At 31.5% G+C, this 24,894-nt stretch overlaps 1 protein-coding gene and 1 long non-coding RNA gene across 3 annotated transcripts in view; one reads left to right on the forward strand and one right to left on the reverse strand.

The window, feature by feature from the left end:
- Positions 1-16,227, forward strand: part of LOC107447004 (dual oxidase maturation factor 1) — a 30,618-nt gene extending 14,391 nt beyond the window's left edge. Inside the window, exons 5-11 of one of the 2 annotated variants that reach the window (XM_087159256.1) lie at positions 867-959; positions 2,616-2,769; positions 10,014-10,225; positions 11,561-11,695; positions 11,813-11,898; positions 12,829-12,986; positions 15,924-16,227. In XM_087159256.1, the coding sequence (XP_087015382.1) occupies positions 867-959; positions 2,616-2,769; positions 10,014-10,225; positions 11,561-11,695; positions 11,813-11,898; positions 12,829-12,986; positions 15,924-16,011 (926 nt within the window). In that variant the 3' untranslated portion in view covers positions 16,012-16,227. The remainder of the gene's footprint in view (positions 1-866; positions 960-2,615; positions 2,770-10,013; positions 10,226-11,560; positions 11,696-11,812; positions 11,899-12,828; positions 12,987-15,923) is intronic. The other variant, XM_087159257.1, reaches the window with a different exon arrangement.
- Positions 16,228-20,110: 3,883 nt separating this feature from the next.
- On the reverse strand, positions 20,111-24,324 carry LOC147813779 (uncharacterized). Its single transcript, XR_015432528.1, has 3 exons — positions 23,889-24,324; positions 22,470-22,529; positions 20,111-20,668 (listed from the first exon to the last, which is right to left on the reverse strand). It is a non-coding gene; the product is annotated as an uncharacterized LOC147813779 (long non-coding RNA).
- Between the last annotated feature and the right edge of the window lie 570 nt (positions 24,325-24,894).

A 24,894-nucleotide genomic window follows, 5' to 3' on the forward strand; every position in this document is an offset into this window, starting at 1 on the left:
AAAGTCTAATTTTCGATAATTCCAAAAATTTACAGACTTATTTATTATAAGTTTTGATCTTAATCATTATCCATACGCTATAGCCCTTGCAGAGCCCTGATCTCATTTAAAACTTTGGACCACTCTTTTCTGTTGGTAGCTTTATCTTGCAATTGGCAATTTTAAATAATTTCAAGTTCTTTCCATCTAGTTCTGGGACTTCCCCTAGATCTCGACGCTCCTGGCTTTCCATCATTCTTCCTGTTACGAAACCTTTACAAGAAATACGCTTTTATAAGTTTCACAAACTTATCATAACCATATATATATCACATACAAACTTGTCACATTATAAACTTATTTATTCCACTTACGATTTCACTTTATTCGAAAAAGTCTGACTACTATTTATACTTGACAAAAAATAAATTACTCCTGCAAAATATGAAAGAAGGAATCTCTCTGTGGTGTTCTGTGGGTGTTTTTCCTATTATGAACTGTGTCCACTCACTGAGGTGACCACTGATGTGAACCAGCATGATGAGGTGTTGTCTTTCCATTAGCATCTTCTAAATGAGTAAATTGTTAGTACCTCTATTTTTCAAGATGAGAACACCAAAATTCACCCGTCTGGAAGAACTTGTGACTTTTTTTGGACACCTACACATTTTGCAAACCTATTGAATTAACTGTTTGAAACCCCCATATACATAAAATCTGTGGGGCATGTTGGAACAGCGGCTGAATTCAACATATCACAATTCGATGGATTTGCGTAACCAGATATTCGTTGACTGACTAAACTAGATACCATGTACCAGTTTGTTTGTTTTTTGTTAAATTATAAAGAGGCTAAAAAAAAATCTAATAATTTTGGCAACTTACAGGTCTACCGCAGAATCAGCTGAATGAGACGATCAATTACAACGAGAGATTTTCATGGAAATGGTCTCAAGGCAAACCAGGCTTTGATGAAGAGGGTAAATACATATTTCAGATAATTTTCTGAATTTTTGAAAATGAGAACAAATAAATTTATAAAATTATGGGCGTCAATGACGGAAGGGACGGTGGGTATATGTTCCCCTCTGTATTTCAGACCAATAAAAAAATTTCATGCATCATCATCGGTTTAAACTCGTGGAAGGTAAAATAAAGACAGATTAATCTTTTAAAAAAGTTAAATGAATTTCGGGATTTTTTATTCTTCTTTATGGTTATTTGTGAAATTCAGAGACCTAGTGTGGCTGTATATTTTAATTTCGTGTATATATATATATATATATATATATATATATATATATATATATATATATATATATATATATATATATATATATATATATATATATATATATATATATATATATATATATAAGTTCAAACTGAAGATAACACAAAGGAAATATATATACACCGAATATATATAGTGAAAAGATATAGTGAAAAGAAAATATATATATATACACAGAAGAGCCATTACATTATGACCACCCTCCATCTATAACAATGGGCTCGCCCAGGTTTTCATGGTTTCTCGCCTAGGAACAATGTTTTCATGGGGCACATTAGGACCCATAATCCTCATAGAACAATCCCTGACGTCTGCAAGCTACTTGAACATAGTTGCAGACCAGGTTCACCCATTCATGGCAATTCAAGTAACAGTTTTTCCTGCGGGGGATGGTGTCTACCAACAGGATAATGCACCATGTCATAAGGGTCGAATCGTTATGGATTGGTTCGAGGAACATTCCAGTGACATTCAAGTCATGCCTTGGCCCCCAAATTCACCTGACCTTAATCCAATAAATCACTTGTGGTCCTACTTGGAAAACCAAATTCGTGCTGCCACACTACCCCCTTGCAATGTGAGGGAATTGCAGGACCAGTTGGTGAGCGCTTGGCACCAGATATCTCAGACTAACTATCAGCACTTTGTGGTATCAATACCACGACGGGTACTAGCAGTTTTAAGGGCTAATGGTGGTCCTACATATTATTAGCAGGATGGTCATAATGTAATGGCTCTTCAGTATATATATATATATATATATATATATATATATATATATATATATATATATATATATATATATATATATATATATATATATATATATATATATATATATATATATATACATAATTAATCTTAACTATTTGTAGTATCTATTTTATACAAAATAAGCGTTAAATATCCGTAGATTTTAAAAAATAATTATTAGCTTTTAAGGCTATGATTTTTTTATCCATCAAGGCTTGGCACCTTTCATCAAGTTATTTACTGAATACAAATAAAAATATCTAATTTATTGATCAAGCATTAGATTTCTTTTCTTGGACAGAAATTATTTATAGTGAAACATACTAGCAAACGAAAGTAAAATTATATTTTTATATTTAAAGTCCATAATTTTTTCGCATCATCATTACAAAAACAATTTGATGATGTATCATAATCTTCAACCTTGTGTTCATAAATAATGAAAATTTAATAATGTGTAATCAAAACATAATTATTTTCGACCGAATGACATTACACTATTGGTTGATAGTTAGTTATAATTATAATTGTTTAAAATGAAACTTCATGTTAATTGAGTTCTTACATGCTGTTAATTGTCCTTTAACAGCCGGTAAATTGAATCAAGAATATCGTAAGGCTCAATGGAAGGGCCTTCCTTATCCTATCTTATGGGCAGTAGAGTATTTCACAATCGATGAAGGAAATTTTAGGCATGGTCGATATTACAGAACTGCTGGCTGGTATTGCCACATTGCCTTGTGGTAAGCATTACTTGATATATAGTTTAAATATACTAGTATAAATATCTATAGTTTAAAATTTATGTTTGAACTTTAATTTATTTATTGTATAATTTCGTTGGGGAAAAAAGAAAGCAAGAATTGTAGGGTAAGGATTTTGACGTCTTTATCTTAGACCTAAAAGTGTGCTGCACTATACTAAAATATGTTAAAGTATTCAAAACCTTTAAGTTTGAAAATAATTGAAAATGCTGATAAATTCAAATGTTTTTACTATCAAGGGTCGAAGTTATCCTAAAATCTTAGAACAATACTGTTTTCAAATTAAAAGAGGGTGTAAAATTGTCTCATGAATTGATAAACGTATGACTGTCACGACCTATAAAATCTTAAATGACATTGTATGTTAAGAAAAAAACTGTCCAATATGCATATTTTATAAAAATATTAGTAGCTGATGTAAGAAAAATAAAATAGTACTCCTCAAATACTACCACTTTTTATTTCAAAAATAATGCCCTAACCTATGAAGTCAAAACTCCATGCACTTTAGGAGATTCTCTGGCAGAGCGGAAGCACCCGCTAAAGCGCTGTGCTTGGTGTGAAGGTAGCGGGTTCAAATCCCACTGTTACTCTGGATGTATCCTCGTGCTGTCTTTCACTGTAATGTGATTCTACTTGACAAATTTTTATAAACATTAATTGAGCACACAAGCCTGCAATTGTATGTTGCATCAATAAACCAAACCTAACCCTGCACTATGTATTTAGGGCATATAAAAAATAAATATCTAACTATATATTTAATTTTATACTATTGATGTAGGTAAATAAGTATTTTTGACTATAATAAATAAAAGTTAAGCCAAGTCACAGAACCACTCTAAACGTGATTGTACTCGTATGTACAGATCGAGGCTTGCATTACATGAGCCATATTAAATCTAACAAAAAATCTCAATTCCCTTTAAATTTCATACTGCCATAGTTTTGAATAATTAAAACAAAAGCAGTTGTTTCTTTTTTAATGTATTTCTAACCAACTAGGAGGCTTCACCCCCTGCTCGCTGGTGCTCGCCAACCCCCGGAACTGCTTTCGCAGTTCATTTCGGATTGCTCGCTTTGCTCGCTCATTGGATACGTTCTTAGCGTCTAGCTTTTGTATACTTTTTTGAACACTGAAGTTCCGAAAACTTTTCACTGTAGAAAATTCTAAGCCTGTGCATTTCAATATTAATTTGAAATTGAAAACAGTTCGCATATTTTTCTTAATCACACTATTCTCAATTTCAGTTGTTGAGAAAAGTAACTGTTGTAAGTTTTGTTTTAAAGTCTTTCCCACCAGAGGGCTAAAACCATGTGTTGTAAAACAATATGAAATGGTACTGAACGCCGGATGTAAAGCATCGGCTTCGATGAAGATAATTTTGTGAGAATGTTTTTGATAATTCGGTGAGAATTCACCCGATTAGACATATGATACTCACTACGTGCTCTTGCGCGCCGAAGCCTATCAATTAAAACGTATTAGCGTTTTATCTAATATAGATTAGCCATATGATGCTCACTACGTGCTCTTGTGCGCCGAATCCTATCAATTAAAAAGGAAAACTGTTGCCAACGCGAGAAAGGAAATATCATCGGTTTTATTGATACATACGTACGTATTAGCGTTTTATATAATATAGATAGATTCCACAAATAAAAATTGCAGTTTAATTTTTTAACATATTTATTTATTATTTTTTTAAGTATTATAATTTTTTTTGCCATTTTTTAACTTTATAAATCTAGACTATCTAGTCTTGAGCAGTTTAAGACGGAAAGGATAAAACCAACTGTATTTATCAATTCAATTGTTTGTTTTTGTTAAGTGCATTTGGTTAAACATTGATCCACATTTTCTGTTATAAGTTATTAAACTTGCCAGGGGCGTACGCAAGGGGGGGGGGGGGTTAGGGGTTTAACCCCCCCCCCCTTGAGCTCAGACAGTGTGAATTTACAAAATAATACAGACAAAAATAAAAATTTTAGTAGAAATTATGCGGGTTATTATTTTTTAAGACTATATATTTTTATTTGCCTTATGCCTACTTTTTTTTTCTCACGGTATTTCTCAGAATACTGATAAAACATTTACTATAATAGGGTTGTATTTTTGAAACCAAATTCACGTGATACTGTTACGGGCGAGCCCCGATCACTTGTTCCTTTCTGACCTGCCAGTCGCGATAGTTTTCGAGACTGGCTGGCATTCGCGAGGTCTGGAATCCTAGACGTTCTGTCGTCTTTGAGACAATTCGAGAATTTTGTAGATGCGGTTAAAAAAAATTATATGAAAGGGGGTTACATTTATTTTCGATTTTAGTCAGACTAAGAGTTATCTCTGCCGCTTGTCCTTCGGAGCTTGTTTCTAAATCTGTTTTGTTTTGGAGACTCTGTGCTCGTTGAAGTTATTCATTCCAGCTCGAAACTTTGAGATCGTAGCTTAGTGGATATTTCTGTGCCAATATATATGTAAACTCCTGTTTGTGAAAATTGCAACACCATGAAGGAATCGTCATAATTGAATGAAATTTACTACACAGTTGACTGGTAGTGGTACAAATAAATGATTAAACTTTCAAAGAAAACAAACAATAACAAGAGATCGAAATCAGTATTTTGTGTAGCCACCACGAACCGCAATAAGCGCTGATACACAACGTGGCATGGAGTCAAGCAAATTTTGAATGTCTGTCTGAGGAAGAGCATTCCATATAGTTTGTATGCGTACCCAAAGTTCGTCTGTAGAAGCAACAGGACGAGGATCACTAGCGAGGCACCGACCAACGAAATGACACACATGTTCAATCGGTGACATATCTGGGGAATACACAGGCCAAGGAAGAAGCTGTACCTGTCGCAATGCAAGGAAGGATTGAACAGTCCTAGCAATATGAGGATGGGCATTGTCTTGTTGAAATACAGCGCCTGGCAAGGCTTGAAGGAAGGGAACAGCTTGGGGCTGTAAAACTTCACTGATGTACCGGTTGTTGTTCAGATTACCCACAATTCGTAGCAATTGAGATCGTACATGATATGCTATGGCACCCCAGACCATAACTCCGGATGTTCGTCCACTGTGGCTTTCGATAATGCACTCCGGAGGGTGTCGTTCACCGGCATAGCGTCAGACACGAATGTGGCCATCGTGGTACCACAAATTAAAGCGGGATTCGTCAGAAAACACAACACGCTGCCAATCAGCACGCCAGTTCCTATGCTGATTGGCCCATTGTAGCCGCAGGCGGCTATGGTTTAGCGTGATGGAGATCCTGTATAAAGGAGTCCTTGCGCGCAGTCCACGCTGCAGTTGACGTCTACGAATTGGTGAAGCACACAATGAAACACCTGTAGCTATTGACCACTGTGCTGCCAGTTGTCTAGAGGGAGCCGTACGGTCTGTCAGCACCATGCGGACCAGGTGTCTATCATCGCGAGCTGACGTGACATTTCGGGGTCCACTCCCGGATTTCCGAGTTGTCTGACACTCGTCCGTCCACTGCTTCCTAACACGCATCACTGCGCTTATATTACGCTGCACACGAGCGGCTACTGCACGATAAGACAATCCAGCTTCACGAAGGCCGATGATTCTCCCTCTTTCAAACTCCATAAGTTGTTGAAATCTCACTCTCTTTCGTCGAAGAGGCATAAGTAACGTCTGAGCTAACATTTACCACTAGCAGATAACCACCGATAACCATAAACGCCTCGCTACAGCCGTCTATTTATTCGAATTCATCCGCCGTTCAGAGGGCGCTGCTCAGCATACGCATGCGTTATGGGTCTGAAATTCTAATCATTTGCATATTATGCTCTACTTTGCATTTCCTGAAAATTTCAGCTCACTCGCGTAAGTCCTTCATGGTGTCGCAATTTTCACAGACATGAGTTTATATATTTTTGCTGTTCTTGGATCTTTAGGATGTCTAAACGCAAGAATTTAACAATTTTTAATTACTTTGAGAAAAAATCACGACCTGAAATTAGTGAGGTGACAGCATCTAGTACCAATGTAAGTTTTTCTGTTGAACAGAAATGTGATACTTCCGTTGAAGAAAACGTTTCTAGCGTAACAGAATCTGATGAATGTGAAAGCGGCCCTCAAAGTGTTACTTCCCACCCATATGACGTTGGACTTTTTTCAGAAGATAATACATGCGAGGATAAAAAACTGGATATACTTAAAAATGTTTGGGAACCCAATCCAGCATTTGTTTTTCCTGAAAAAGGAAAAAGAAAATTGAAATTTCAGTACAAATGGCTTTATCGCTGGAAATGGCTTGCATATTCAGAGGTTAAGGGTGGTGCTTTTTGCAAATTTTGTGTACTTTTCGCCCCAAGTGGTGCCGGTTCTGGAAAGCAACCTTTAGGCCAACTGTGCAATGTAAAATTTGACAACTGGAAAAATGCTGTAGAGCGATTTTCTGAACACGAGAAATGTCTTTATCACAAAAAATCGATCGCAACTGCTGGGACATTAAACGATATTTCATTTGGAAAGATGAAACCTGTGGATGAACAAGTTGACAGTGCAGCAAGCAGAAGAAAATTAGAAAATAGAAAAAACATTACTCCAATCATTGAAACCATCCTATTTTGTGGAAATCAAGGTCTCGCTCTAAGAGGACATAAGGATTCGGGAATAATTGCTGAACAACCAGGTGAAGAGAACGACGGAAATTTTCGGGCATTGCTTCGTTTCCGGAGTAAGAACGATTCGACTCTTAAGAACATTTTAGAGTCAAGCAGAAAAAATGCTCAGTATACCAACCCTCGATTTCAGAACGAAGTTATTGAGGTTTGCAATATTTTAATCCTGCAAAAACTAGTCAGCAAGATTAATGATGCAACTTTCTTTTCCATTCTTGCAGATGAAACAACTGATATTGCAGGTATAGAGCAATTATCGTTATGCGTTGAATATGTCGATAAAGAAAATTTTAACATCACCGAGCAGTTTTTGCAATTCATTCCGGTGCATGACTTAACCGGAAAAGCAATAGCAACAACAATATTAGACCAATTACAGTCTATGAAAGTTGATATAAAAAGTTACGTGGACAGGGGTACGATGGTGCTGCATCAATGAGTGGAAAAATTAATGGTGTACAAGCCCACGTAAGAAGTATTGTCCCATCAGCACTTTATGTACATTGCTCTGCTCATAGCCTCAATTTGGCTGTATCAAATGTATGCGAAATAACTGGCATTAGAAATTGCTTAGGGACAATTAAAACATTATACGACTTTTTAAATACGCCAAAAAGACAGTATGTCCTATCTTCAGCAATAGAGTTGATGGAAACCAGCTCTAAGAGGGAGAAAATTAAACAGCTATGTGCAACCCGTTGGATGGAAAGATACGACTCAGTAACTGCTGTGGTGGAACTTTTCGAGCCTATCGCCGAAACACTAAACTCAAAAAATATCAGAAGACTCAAAAAATATCAGAATGGAAGGATAAGGAATCAGCTACCCAGGCTAATTCTTTACTGTGCACAGTATCTAATTGCCAGTTCGTAATATCTCTTTTGTGCATTTACAAAGTTTTCACCATAGCAATCCATCTCTGTAGATACCTACAAAAAACAAGCATAGATTTGATAGAGACAGTGAGTCTTGCAGAAGATGTCAATAAAGATCTAAAATTAATGCGTAAAAATGCCACTGAAACATTCTCTGAAATATTCAGCTCTTCTTCTCTTATGCTAACAAGCATTGGATCTTCCACTTCCATGCAAATCCCTAGAATAACAGGAAGACAGAAAAATCGCGATAATTTTCCCTCATCGACACCGGAAACATATTTCAGAGTTAGTGTTTTTATTCCATTTATAGAAAATTTTATAACACAATTAAACTTAAGATTTGTATCGCATCGTGATATTTTGAAAGGATTTCAGTGTCTTCTACCTGCCGATCCTTTCATTTGCCAACCTTCAAACATAAAGGCTTTTGAAGCATTAGTGGAATTTTACGCTGGAGATTTGGATACCTGTAAAGAAAGCCTTAAGTCTGAACTAAAACTCTGGTATAAAAGATTAAAAAGGATTAGTGAAGACGGAGGTAGTGTTCCAAAAACTGCGGCGTATGCTCTTGGAATGTGCAATAAAGATATAACACCAAACATTTCCAAACTCCTAGAAATATTGATCGTTCTACCTGCTTCAACGAGTGCAAACGAAAGATCCTTTTCGACTTTGCGCCGTTTGAAGACTTATTTACGCAACTCAACGGGAAATAATAGAATGAATGGATTGACGCTCTTAAGCATTCATAGAAAATTTACCCCAGCTGTCGAAGACATTTTAAACGAACTTGCAAAAAAACTCCGTCGTTTGGATATTACAGTATAAATCAATAAATTTTTAGCGTGTTTGTATACTGGTTTAATTCCCTATTTGTTGGTAAGTCATTTTTTAGTTAAATTCATTGGTTTTCTATGGAATATTCACATTTATATGGTTATTATTTAGGTAGCTGTTACAGTATGAGTAGTTTTTTCTGGCTTGATTTATTCCTACTTTTTAATAAAAATAAAATATTTTACCTCTTATTATAAAAAAAATTATATTCTTAAACTTAAAAAATAAAAACAAAATTTAACTAAACAATGTTGTCGAAATAAAAAGTCAAAATTGTCTAGCTGTCTAAATTAGGGAAGTAATAGTGCTTTATTACATACTCGAATTTCTTTTAGTAATTTCTGAAAATTATGACCCCCCCCCCTTGAAAAAATTCTGCGTACGCCACTGAAACTTGTATTTTATTGAACTGTGAATCTCTCGATTTTTTTTCAAAAAAAATTGATTCAATGAAACTTCTACAAAACCTAGCTATGGGCAGCTTAAGTCTGTTTTGGATAAAGATAATTATAACTTTTTATATGTTTCCAACCTGTATTGATCTGCCTGTCATAGACTGATGACTGTCATGCTTTAGTGTGGCATAGGATAAAAAAAAATGTTTTGGACCAGGCGGTAAGAAAAAACTATGATTTTAGCCATTTTGTCTTAAACAGTGCCAACTTGGAAAGTATTATTAAAATTAATATTTGAAAAGCCATTTTCGTCAAGGAACATACTTGACTATTGATTGCTCCTAAGCTTGGCCTGCTTTACAATTCTAATAAAAGCTATTACTCTTTAGTGTTTTTCTGATTTTATTTATTTTATCGCATTATCAAACCATTTTTAATTTGCTTGTTCTTTTTTAAGGTTGGCATTTCCTCTTTGGTTATTATCAAACATTTTATTCTTCATGGTCATCCGGTATGGTGCCTATTTTCTCAGCTTGACAGGAGGCTGTTTGTTACTAGCAAATGTTCTATTCTGTTTCATTAGAAACCCAGTACCAGTCGAATTGCATTTTCAATCAAAGCCACTTGTACTACATTATGGTTGGTGCTACTGGCTTGTCCTCTTCACAGGTTAGTTTTTCAATTATTTAACGTTTAATCTGATGATTTGCTTCCTTTTTATATGACCGATTTCAAAAGCGCATCAAAAACTGACTAGAATTGAATTAGAGATGATATACTAAAATAATATTTTAAACATTTCACCCCGTGGCGAACATTCTATTGAACAGAACAGAATCAAATTTTGTAAAGGTATTATAAGCTATGCCTTTCACGCCCACACGCGATGAGCAAAAAATTTGGAATAAGAATTTTAACGATATTTTTAGCAGGAACAATAGAGACACTAGACAGAGAGACGAACAGGGCAAGATGCGGCATACAAATCATTGTGCCTTCTTCTTCCTTCTCGTTATAGACTGGCAGCGTTTAGTAGATTAGAAATGAATATAATGAAACACCGAAAGTATACAAAAATAACCTTTTCTTCATCGCAGCTTAACGCTGCCGGTATTAGTGTTAAAAATATTGTTCCAATTGCAGTTTTAGTTCCTTACTATGAGGATCTCGTTTTAGCGAGAAAAAGTACAGGTTTCGAAATATCGATACTATGAGAACTGGATCGCCGTTTATTATTGTTTATATCACTACAGTGTGCCTACCACCTTCTAATGCCTTGGCATAAAATAGTATTCCATTCTCTTTCACGGTGTGCTCGACGGGGAGTCTGGTGTAGACTTAAGGCATCATGTGTATTTTATAATTACCATGTATTAATTGTAACATTCTGTACTAGTCCATATACTGTTTGAATAATTTAAAGTAAAAGTATAGTTATTTTCTAAAGTTGAAGTACTGGGTGTTCAAAAAAAATCAATAATTTTAAAAAATGAAGCTTTTTTTTTTTTTTTTTTTTTTTTTTTTTAAAGAAAAAAGAGAAGAACTGAACGAGGCAGAAATACACAGTTTACTGCATTCGACTTAAAAATCCGGATAATTTATTCTCACCAAGTTCATCAACAGAGTGCTGCTAAGTGAAAAAAATTATAAGACAATGTTTTCTACTACATGTTAGACCATTCCAAGTAAAATATTTGCACATGCATCTGTAAACTTTATCCACAGACTATATCAGGTTAAAGTAAATATTGTTTTTTTTTTTAAAACATTGTTTTAAAACTTTACTTAAGTAGCAGCCCTTTGAAGAATTTTGTTATCAATGTGGAAACATTTTGAGAGAAGTGTTATTCCTTATTAGAGAGGAAGCAAACAGCATATTTCTATTTCTTCCCGTTTTTCGTTTTTCAATTGATTTTTTTTAAGTCGTAGATTTTAATTTCGGAACACGTGATATTTAAACGTATGAATCATTCAAAAGGATTTTTAATTTTATTATTATTTTAGGCATCTTGTGTGAACTTCTGACAATCATAATAATTTTTATGGATCTGCGTTTTCCCGAAGAACTATCAGAATTTTTTGGAACAGATATTCTCCAAGATTATGAAGACTTTTACGTTGGTAATTTATTCCCTGTTGGTAAATAAACTTAATTATAAAAGTTTTCATTGTAGTCTTAAAGATACGAAAACCAGCCCTCATGGCATTCAAATGCAAATAACTACTATTTTTCATGAATCATACTTATTTCTTTAGATCCAGTTGAATTAGGCCTCATTCCTCCTGAAATAAAAGCAGGTCCTTCTCCTGATTATGGCACCGTCAGCAGAAGACCTTCACAGGTAAATACTTCAGAAACGCATTAGAAATACAGCACTTCCTCCTCACAACTTCACCCACGATTCCATTATTCCCAAATATATATATATGTATATATATATATATATATATATATATATATATATATATATATATATATATATATATATATATATATATATATATATATATATATATATATATATATATATATATATTTTTTTTTTTTTTTTTTTTTTTTAACAAGATAGCTTTATCCTACAAAATATACAAACAGAAAATAAAAATAAAATCTTTATTGTGCCCATATAAATTAATATAGAAATAAATTAATATTGAACTAAATTAATATTGAATAATATTAACATAAATATATAGGTGTCCCTGTCCTCAAATCGTAAAGTTTTTCTAGGACGTTTGCTGATTTGTCCACAAATCATGGTTTGTAAATCAGGACACCTTATCTAAATGTGAACTTACGAACTTGGGTAAATAATGAAAATCATCACTTCCACGTACCATATGTTATGCGTTTTGACATGTGTGTGGTTCTTAAACTAACTACGAACTAACCGTGACACAGATTACCCAAACAGCTCTGGCTCATATACTTTACATATAATAGTATCTCTTATAAATAATTGTGAAAGTGTAAACTAGTTGAATGTGTGGAAAGCACATAAGGTCATCATTGCGTATGAGCCTATTTTACTTCCCAGACTAGCATGTACCTCTCGATCAGAAGCTGTGTGGCGGGGGAGGGGGCGCTTCATTATAATAAGAGCTCTCTGTGCCTTAAACACTGTGACATCGCTGTTTGATTATAACTTAGCGGGGGAAACTGTCCAGTGATAAACCGAAATTTGTTAAGGGAACTTTATTTATTTTTGCTTAGTTAATTAGTTATTTGTTAAACTAAATATCACATATTGAGAAACACTTACTTTTTACAGGAAGTGTATGCTTTGCGTAAACGTACCATGTCATCTCGATTTCAAAGAGCTTCTCAAAGAAGACCCATGCCAACTCCAAGAGATAAGGAACGTCTAATCAAAGGCCAAACCGTGAGAGCATCTGAATTGCCTGTTTACGAAAATCTGAATCTTACAAGGTAAATAAATAAATGCGTCACGGAAATTTCTTACATGGTGTTCCGTAATCCTCGTCCTCTCTCTATATATTTTTGAAATCCTTAACAAATATGAAATTCCATAAGTTTGCACAATAGAGGACGAAAATTATTACATTAAAATTTGACTAACACAAAATAAGAAACGAATAAGATTCAAATAAGATCAAAATAGAAACAATTTATTAAAACCTGTTTCAATGCCGGAGGATATGTAGAAAAAGGGGAATGTGTTTATCAAAAACACCTTTTAACTTCTTGCGGTATTCAAACTAGTTTGAATTTTTTTTTAAATCCCGTTTTCTTTAATTGATATTTGTCAGATTTTTTTGCTTTTTCGCTGCTTAAATATTAATGTGCGACCTCTAATGTGTCTTAGTTTTGGATTCATTTTGACAAGGAATCTAAAACTATTTTTCAAAGGTGGGGATTACAGAATACCCCATAGTCTTTCAATATAATTCTATGAAAAAGGTAAAGCTATAAGATAAATAAGTGTAATCGTTGGATTAAAATACATATTACATAGTATCTCTTTTTGTTTGAAGTAGAAGTTTAATAAAATTGAATTAGATTTCAATGAAATAAACTTCCAACTATCCGCGGCGTGATAAATGCGGATAAAATAATTCTGACGAGAATCCGTAAAACAGTCAAAACGTAATAATCTAATTCGTTTCTTTTTCTTTTTTTTTCTTCTTCTTCTTTTTTTTTCTTTCTTTTTTTGTAATTTACTTTTCTTGCCAACATAATGCCAATGAAACAAAATATTTATCACAGCTAAAAATGAAAGGTCAAAAGATCGCGACTTTACTGTGAAACATAAAATTAGGCAGACTAATTAACATAGAAATGGAATAGAATAGAATGTCGCATGAAAAAATGTGCGACGGAATTTCTTACAGTTAAATATCGCCGGCGCGAACAAAATATCGTGGTACAGAATCTTACGGGAACAAGATTGCTTGTGACAAAATTTTACGTTAACCAAACATTATACGACATAAACATGACGAGTGCAAAATATCAATGAACTGAATCACGGTCGCCATTATCTCCAATAAGCATTTCAGGATTTTGTTTTAAGACAAAATCTAAGATGATAACCATAAATTGAACACCCCTATAAAAATGGGATAGCAAATATGTGTACCGTCCCGTTCATATTCATGAGTGGTGATAAAAACCCTCATATTTTTTCCACAATATAGCTACTGAGATGTTGTTAAGGTTAATAGTGATTAAAAAAAATAATAAAATAAAATTTAGCAATATATGATCGAAAACTTTAAACTTTTCAAAAAGTTGGTTTAGAAGTAAGAATAAACAAGTTCACTCTAAATTATTATAGTGTTGATAATTTTTTAAACAAAAGTTATAAAATTTATTTATAAAATATGTTAACATGCGAGTAAATTTGTAATTTGACTAATCACAATCTTATTTATAATCATTGTGATTCTAGAATAGATCAAAAGAAATAAACTCGGATAAAAATTTTAGGATTTTCATTCATTTAGTTTTTTGAGGATATTATATAGATGGATAACTGTATAAAACTAAACACAAGTAGCGCTAAGAGTTAAAATTTGTCATAAATCTTCCGGGTTACTACTTGCGATTTATTTTTCGATTAAGCTCGAAAAGTGAGCCATTCCTAATTATTATACTTGTAGTGTTAACAATATAACACGTTCTTTCATATTTATTTTTAACGAATCAAACAACAAACAAATTTGGTAGAGACTCCACAAATATGCTATGATGCTATTCAAAAAATAACACACGGTGTTATTTTACATAAATATAGCCTAATAAGAGATAACACTCAAAATATGGTAAACCTTACGCTTTACTTATGATGTGATGTTAATCATTATTTTGAATTTATTTACAGCTCACGATTTTTGGAATTTATGAATTACAGAAAACTCTTATGAATGGTAAAATCACGGCCCAAAATTAAGCGCAAATCACAATGATAAAACTTCCTAGAATATCAAGCCTGTTTACACATTTTTTTTCTTCCAATGATCACCTGGGTTGTCATTTCGTCAATTCAGGCGTATCCGGACAAATATGATGGCCACTCTTTCAGGGACACCATATTAGATGGACCAACGTTGCTCCCACAGTAAGGACAGATAGTACTGAGAATAAAAGAACATCCATGTCTTGTCCGGGATTCGAACCTAGAACCTTTCTGACGCAATGTATATGAAGAACCTAGAACCTTTCTGACGCAATATGTGTGAACAGGTCATTCACATATATTGCCTCGTAAACATAACATAAGTGTGGGGATACACACTGAAAGTTGTCTCTATTTCTTCCAGATTTTGGAAGCTATTTATTGCTTTCATTCAGTCCTTCATTCATTACTCTATTAACGACAATAATATTCTAATAAATTTTACTGTAGAGAATATTCTCCCAGTCTAACTTCTAACTAACTTCTTGAATCTAACTTCTTGACGCGGTTCCAAGTAGAAAGGAAATGTCAAGCATCACTGGCTGCGGTCCGTAAGCGGGTAGGTAGCCACTTTGATCTGCCTGCGTAGGGACCGAGGGTGCGTCATATCGGTCCTTGTTATATTGTTTTACAGTAAAGTGCTCAATTTCACGCGCAGGTCGCCGGGCTACCAAAACGGAGAAGTCATCCCCTCTGCAGTGGATCAAAATTGTGATGGTATGTCATCAGTTAAAAACTGGTCTTTTCAATTAAAGTAATTTTTTTACTACTAATTTTTGACGTTTCTTCTAGAAAGTCCCAAACTTGTGAAAAAACTAGCTTTTCCAAACAAACAAATTAGAATGGTTATTAAAAATTTAAAAAAACAGCTTCTTATTTTTGTTACATAATGATGATCATTATTTTGTCGTTTTTATGTTAGTTACATTAAAATATACTCGTTTCAGGTTTGATCCAATTGGTGAAGAAGATGAAGCCAAAGATGGATCCTTTGAAAACATTCTTCTCAGGGACATTGAAAGCTTAAGCGAATAATCGAAATGTGAAATATTGTCATTTTGTGAATGATTTGATAGTTATAAAATAATTTTGATCACTTATCACGTTTTTGTTTGTTTGTCAACTTCTCTTTTCCTATTATCTGTTTTATTATCTTTAATTTTGTATTGTGTGATTCTTTTATTGTGTTATTCTGTATATGCGATCTTTCATACGTTTTTGGATCTATAAATGTTGTTCTTTTATTTAAAATTCTTGTGATAAATTGCTCAAATAATTAGTTTCTGTTGTTGAAAAATTAATAGTTCATTTTTTAGAATCTCAACATAAAGTAAATAGGAAAGATGGTAACAAAAAGTTAAGGCGTGATACTAATCGAAATCCTTTAAAAATTTCTCCACAAAGACTGAAATGGATACTTTGTACAAAACCAGGATCAGTTTTAGATGAGCTTAAATATAAATTTATTGATTCTTCTCCATTTTTATAATTATTAAAGAAACAAAAACGTGTATGTTTCTATCTAGTAATGAATAATATTTTTCTTTTAAGTACACAAGAATAATAAAATTTTTAATGAATTTGTTCAAGTATTAAAAAAAAAGATCCGAAAATCAAAGTAAATCGATGTACACAAACACACTTTTCTTTACAAATTATCCTAGTTGAGGTTAGCGTCGTTTGTAGCAATAAGTTTCTAGATCTAGTAGCTCTTTCGCATTGGTGGAAGTTTTTGCTCCAAAATGGCGGATAAGTCGGCCTTTCTAATTCAGGGGCTCTACATGAAACTATAGAGTTAATCAAATCAGAGGCTGAACTTGAGTGGAGTAAATTAATAAATTCTCGAAACTCTATAGTTGCGAATGGCATCAAATTTCATGCACTATTACTATTAAATGATTCGTATTTTACAATGCCTCACATCAAAGTTCCTCTTTCCTAGGAATGGAGAAGTATGCAGCTATTCAGAATTACGCTTTTCTATAATTTATAGAGGAGCAATTTGGGTGAAGATAGCGAATATATGGTTCAAATTTTGAAAATGAACAAGTAGGAGGGTTACTTTTTTGGTGAAAACTTTCTAGCTGGCTATTTTGCATTGCATCGGAAAATGCCTAAGTGTACTTAAAAATGTCTCACATTTTGTAATTTAAGTGTTTTTCCTATTTTATTAGCGATTGTTAAAGAAAAGTTTTCGAATCAAAATAAATTATAATATGCGCAATACTTTTAATTATTTACTTTTGATTGCCAGTCATAAAAAAGCAAGAATTCGTTTATATTAATTAAATATGATTTTACTTAACAATTAAAACTTTTGAATCTAAGATTCCATTTCTTAATAGAGTGTAAAAATAAAAGAAAAAATTGCAATTGATAATTTCTATTTATTATTTTGGTTAAAATTCATAAGGGACAAATAAAATATAATTACTTATTTCATTCAAACTATGTAATTTGTTAATGAAAATTATGTAGTTTTTAGGAAATATTAGTACTGTTAATGCTGTGCACATCTTTGTTTAGTTTCGCAGTATTTTTTACGAAACTTTTAACTTTAATATTTTTAAAACATGCTTTGCAAATTGGGACCCTAGGCTGTCTGCTATACAAATAACGTGATTGTAGTTAATTTTAACCAATGCAAAAAATTTCATGAGTTATATAACAATAAAAACATCGAATTTCAAGGAAAGAACTAAACTGAACGCAAAACCACTGTATCTAGACAAAAATGCAAATCTTGTATATCAAATACGTAAGTGTACACGTGTGTGTAGGCGGAGCCAGTAGAGAAACCGGCTTTATAAGTGCACGTAATTTAAGACGCATTTCGTTTGCTAGCACACCTCGGCAAATTTCTTGGTGTTATTTTGCAGCAATAGGTTAAATTCAAATTGTAACAGTAAAAATGATTTACCACCAACGTATAAATGATGGAATGAGGTGGTGAATTGGGGGAGGCTAGAAGCAGGCCAATATCAGGTCCAGATTTGTAGAGAATTCAATTTAATTCCCAGTGTCATGTGTAATTTATGGAAACAGTTCGAGGATACCGGATCCATCGAAAGAAAGCCTGGGCAAGGTCGTCCAAGAGCCACGAGGTCCAGAGAAGATCGCTATCAAGGGTGATTGTTTCCAAAAGACTTCATGAGAGAGGACTGTTTGCAAAAAGACCTGCTTTTTGCCTCCCGCTCACTTCTACGAACAGGAGTATCCGTGCAGCATAGTGCAGAGAGCATAGAGATTGGAATATGGCCCAAGTAGCACATAACATTAGATAATATCAGAAAAGCGGCAAAATCTAACGTTATATTACACAACTTGTAATATTAGAAAGATATAAAAGGTCGCTGTTTGCTCAGCCTTTTATAATATTAGATTCAATGCGAACTAATATTATCTAGCGTTCGCCATAATATTCTTTTGCGTTAGTTTTGATGCTATATAATATTAGATTTTGTATTTTCTGATATTATTCTGCTTTTTATTTTTTTGGAGTAAGCAAGAGGAAAATATGGATGGTAGTAGAATAATTCGACGATACAATTTTACTTAATTTTCTGTATAGTTGTGAAGCAGTAAAACATAGAACAGTAGTTTTATGTCATTCCATGCATTATTTACTTAGCAATACAGAAATACTAAATAAAATTATATTAGCGAATTCTGCTACCTTACATTTTTCTCATCCTTACTCCAAAGTATATCTTATGTTCAGCTGATTTTTTCGAATATTTAAATTAGGAAATATTTTATTGCAACTTTTATTGATATTTTTTTCTTTTATTCATACAATGAGTTTTCTGACAAATTTTATATCATTAATAATTTTCAAGTCTTTAATTTTAAAATGTACTCTTAATTTTCTTTTTAAAAAAACTGGGTTTATTTTATTAAAATCTTAGTTTAATTAGTAAGTTTGTAATATATATATTTTTTAAATGGTTTCACAATTATCATTCATTATTTATATTCTGAAATTGTATAATAAAAACCACACTATATAATTATAAAGTTATATATTTACATTTGAACTGAGTGGAAATTTAAACTTAAAATTTTTTCCCCTTACAATTGTTCAATTTTTAAGTGGACATTTCTTGTAATAATTGGCACAATAAAGAAAAAAATTTAAAAATATTCAAATTACTTACTTCAACAAATTTACACATATTTTTTCCCCTTCTTTTTTCACTGGAATTGCTAAATGGAGAAATACTTACGTAACTTTATTCTTTTAGTATTTGAAATTTTAATTAGCAAAACACCTAAAAACAAAACTCAAACGCAAGGTAGAAATTTTTCCAGGGAATGAAACCAGGAAAGCAACTAATATCACGAAAATTGCTAATATTTTTTTTTAATAATGTTAGAATAACTTCAGGAATTTTCATCAATTCGATAATTATTTAATGGTGTTATGTTCTATTAAACTAACGATCTTTGCAAAAAATTAACATAACATTTTAATTTCAAAACTGTCAGTAAATAATCATGTTATCTAAATTAAATTTGCACAAACATATAATTGCATACAAGAATGAGACGAAAAAATTATAAATTTTTTTACATTATCTTTTAAAAGTTGCCTTTAGTATTAGTGATCAAAATCGTTTTTCTCTGATTATATAGTATGCGTTATGAAGAATTAGCCTTAAAAAAACATATATTATGCATTTAAAAAAGTTGCTTTTGCAAAGAATTTTATGTATAAAAATTTAAACAAGATTATTTTTTAAGTTGATTTAAATTTTTTGTTTTTACAATAATGTAAATAAATGTTCTGCTAAATTTTAAATATTAAGCCTAAGAAATTTTTACTATTATCATTATTTTACAATTACATTAATTTAAATCTTTGCAAAAATCTATAAAATCATAAAAATCTATATACACTTCTTATCTCAAATTTGAACTGCAAAATTGAAGTTAATAAATACAATGCTAGTAGTATAATTGCTCATAAGTTAGAGTTAATGTTTAACAATGATGTTAAAATAAAATTGCTTCTGATATCTTCAAAATTTCTCGAATTTTCATAATACTTAAACATAACTATAATGACTAGAATAAATTACACAATGCAGTAGTTAAGAATAAAAAAATAAATCAAATCAAATCATGACAAACATTTCACTACTTAATTATTTTATTTTAAAACAAAACACAATATAAATATAACTTCACTAAACTATGAAAGCAATACATTCTTACCATCATTGTTTAATATAAGCTTATCAATATTCTTTTGTTAAAATATAAGTTAAGAACACGTATTTGTAATTAAATAAAATAAATTTTTTTTCTAAAAGCAACAGTAGGACCATGTGTTATCATTTTAATTATTATTATTTTTAAATTAAAAAAAATTTCAAAACTTTACAGTCATTTCATACAGTTTAAAGTTTGTCTTCAATCCAATTTTTTGTTTTTGTGCTACTGAACTATATTTCAGAGCAATAAACTGAAAATCTTTGCATATCCTACAAACGAATCGCACAGGGATGCACCTTTCTTCAAACTTTCAGCTCCGGCAGATTTAAAGAGAGCCTCTAGTCGTTTTGTTTTCTGTCAGGGTCGAACCTAGTTTTCTACCAGAAATTAATTTCCATTTGCATTGTACAGCACCCAAGCTCAAAAATGAATGGCTCCTTCCTGGTAGATAAGCTTGTTTATCCAGCAGACGAAGCTAAAATTATAAGAGAAAAAAGTTAACTTTACATTGAAAACACTAAACTTAACCTCTATATTACTTTATATTGAAAACATTAAATTAGTTAAAGTAAATTTAAAACTATTAAGCATTGAATATTTCTTTAAAACTTAAATCATTTTATTTGAAAATGTTTACAATTTAATGGGTAGATTTCCGTAACAATACCTGCACCAAAAAATCTCAGTATCACCAAGCAAGAATAGAAAATTATTTCACTTATAACGGCCTTCAAATAATAATTTTATTTTTTCTTAATTATTATTTTTTTAAAAAAGAAGAAATTATAGGTCAAAACGCGTAAGCTCTTTTCAATTGAAGTGAATATTCAAGTATTATGTACAATGACACTTAACTGTTAAAATATTTTTGTACATTATATAAGCTCATAGAGCCAATAGGAAATGTTCACATTTTTTTTAAGAACTTCATAAATAAAAATTTTAACACCTTTTAAGCACTGTTCTTCATTTAACGTTAACATACTTTGAATAGACCATATTGTTGCTTATTTTTTAACTATTTGCTATCATTTATAAATTAATATAATTAATCATATATCAAAAACATCTGTCTAATTCATGAAATGAAAATAAAGATATTTAACTCACCATTTTATAATATATTAAACAGGAAATTCAAAAAATGTAACAACAGTGTTCAACTTGTGAATAAAATTTCAAACATTCTAAAATGCAATGGTTTTAACTAAAAAGTAATTGATTAATTAATAATTATTTAAACATGGCAAACTTGTCTACAAAAAATTTATTTTTATCTTTATCGTTGCAATGAAAAAAAATTCAAACTGCAAAACTCTTTTGTGACAAGCCAACAAAAGAAGTGGCGAAAAGTGTTAAATAAACAATTGCTAATTTTTTCCATTGCTTATTTTAAAATTTGATTAATGTAAAAGAACATCAATGTAAAAAGATACTATGAGAATATAAAATCATCAATTCATGGATGAAAAAATCATATAGAAGGAGAATTCTCCAACAATTCACATATTTCAAAGTTGTAAATATATATTAAATATAGTTCGCCCCTTCCCCCAAATATTTTGACATAGCATTCTTTAAAAGTCAGTATGCATACCTAACATTTGTCAAATATCTTTTTTCTTATAAATAGTTTAACAAATTTTTACAGCATTAGATTATTTCTAATAGGAATTTATTTAAAAAATACAATTTAATCAAAGCTCTACATTCACCATAATCACCATTTTGAATAGACCATATTACTGTTTATTTTTTAATCATTTACAAATTAATATAAATAATGATGCATCAAAAACATTCAAATAAAAATGTTTAATTCATTGTTGTACAATATTTCAAACATGAAATTTTAATTAAAATTTCTTGAAGATGAAGAGCTATATCTGAAATTGTAAAGGAAAATTAAATTTACAATGGAAAAACCAAATTTAAAATTCTTAAACAATGAATATTTATTTTAAACTTAAATTATGCAATTTGAAAATGTTTTTAAAAATTTTTAATATCTTTTACAATGAAATTCAATGAGTAAATTGCAGTATCAATACTTGCATCAAAAAATCTTGGTAGAGCCACACGAAAAGCAGAAAGTAACATAGTGGGAAGGAGATTAACAAAAGAGTTTAGCTCATAAACACTCTCAAGCAAACTATCATATGTTTTTAAAAAAAAAAAAAATTTAAACTACAAAACTCTTTAACCCCTTTTATTAGACCTGAAAATAAATGTGGCAAGCTATCAACAAAAAAAGTGTGAAATAAACAATTGCTTACTTTCGTCCATTGCTTATTTTAAAAATACTAGATTTTCTTGAAGATGAAAAGCTATATATACTGAAATTTAAAAAGAAAAGAAATTAGATTTTGAAATGAAAAAAAAAACACATTTAAAACTATTTAACATTGAATATTTATTTGAAACTTTAATTATTTAATTTGAAAATGATTTTAAGAAATTGAAATATCCTTTACAATGAAATTAAATGATAAATTTCGGTATCGATACCAGCGTAAAAAAAATTTCGTTAGTGTCACACAAAAAATAACACAGAGGGAAGGAGATCAACTAAAAGAATTTAGCTCCTAAGCACTCCCAAGTAAACTCTCAGATATTTAAAAATAAAATCAAATTGCAAAACCTTTTAACTTCTTTTATTATACCAGAAAATAACTACTCGCTATGTGGCAAATCAACAAAAAGAGTGCCGAAAAATATTAAATAAACAAATGCTTATTTTAAAATTCGTATAAGTACATCAATATAAAAAGATACAATAAGAATTCAAATTCATCAATTTATGGTTGAAAAAACCATTTCGGAGAATTCTTTAACAATTCACATATTTCAAAGTTGTAATATATATATTGTCCCTCCCCCCAAATATATTTACATTACATTTAAAAGTCAGTATGCATAACACTTATTTTTTTATTGCTTAATTAAATTTTTAGTCTCAGATTATATGTAATAGAAATTTATTTAAAAACTTTATTAAACAATAATTATTTATTAGACTAATTATCATAATAATTATTTAATAAATATTTATTAAACTAAAAGAAACATTACAGAATAGGACAAACTCGAAAGGTACAACCCCAGGCAAACATATACATATTTTTGTTTAAAAAAGTTACAAGTTTAAAATCTATTTGGTGATTGCACTTGGCGGGACAGATCACGATACTGAAATATCCCCAAGAAATTTAAATAAAAATGTTTAATTCTTTGTTTTACAATATTTTAGACATGAAATTTTAATACAGTAACAATATTGTTTGTATTGAACGTTAAACATTCTAGAATGTAATGGTTTAAACTGAGCTAAAAGTAGCAGATCATTAATTTTCTAATTGTTTTAACTTGGCTAATTTGTTTACAGACAATTATTTTTATCTTTTCCACTGTTGCAGAAAAACTTTGTTACAGTCGAATTACTTAGCAAACGTTCTTTTACAAGCATATTTTGAACTAAAGACATTACTTATTATTTATAGCTAAACAATAACTTAACACAGAAGTCAACTACTATGTGCGAACAATAATGATCACAATTCATAATATAAACTGACTTTATTTGATACATGATTTTTAACTAAAGCAAAAACATTACTTACAATACTTCTTTAACGTTTCATGTAACTATCATTGAAATGTATAAAGTTTTCAAATAATTACTAAATTATAAATACCTTATGTAATTGAAAAGAAAGCAGCTAAGTTCTAACAATGGCGCCGTAAACAAACGAACAGAAGAAGCCAACGAGGAAGAAGGGGGACAAGATTCAACAGTTGAAAAAGTTTTTTGAGTTCAATCGTTCGCAAACTACTACTAATATTATTTTTCGCTTTCTTTGCATTGGCTAAAAATGACATTTTAAGTAATATTTAATTTATTGTTTTCTTTCATAAATAAATGTTTATTTATTAATAATATGGGATAACCTTTCGCAAAAATGTGACGCTGCACCAAAAGTAATGAAATAGATGATTATTTTGAAAGTTCGAATGTTAGATCGAATACTATTTAATTTTATATAATATTAGTTCTAAAACTAGAAGATAGGATTCAAGAGCGTTGCGTTTTCTAGCAGGGCAGTATTATATTGCATCTTTCTAATATTAGATCATATCTTTTTGCTACCTGGGGGATTAATGGGTGACCGTTCTCTTCACTGATGATTCCCGGTTCAGCCTAAACATTGATCTCGTCATATGTTGATATGAAAAGAACCAGGGACCCGCTCCCTACCCTCCAATGTCCGCGAAATAGACCATGATGGCTGAGCAGGTTTAATGGTCTGGGCAGGGACCATGTTGGATGGCAGCACACCTCTCCATGTCTTTGTAAGAGGCTCTGTGATTGGTATGAGGTAGAAGGATGAGGTCTTTGAGTCCCATGTTCGCTTTTTCTGGGGTGCAGTTGGCCATGACTTCATTTTAATGGACGATAACGGGGGTCACATAGAGCTCTTCTGGTCGACGAATTTCTAGAGAATGTGGATATTCGCCGGATGGATTAGCAAGCCGGATCTCCAGACCTCAACCCTATAGAGTATGTCTAGGACGTTCCGGGGAAGGCAATTGCAACTCGCTACCCCCTCCGAGATCCATCCAGGGAATGAAAACAGCGTTGCTGAACAAGTGGGACCAATTGATAAACTGCCTTATTTCAAGTATGAAATATCACTGCAAGGC

The sequence above is a fragment of the Parasteatoda tepidariorum genome, chromosome 3 (assembly GCF_982258835.1).
Source record: "Parasteatoda tepidariorum strain Cologne lab strain chromosome 3, Ptep-v5.0, whole genome shotgun sequence".
In the NCBI taxonomy this organism is placed as follows: domain Eukaryota; kingdom Metazoa; phylum Arthropoda; class Arachnida; order Araneae; family Theridiidae; genus Parasteatoda; species Parasteatoda tepidariorum.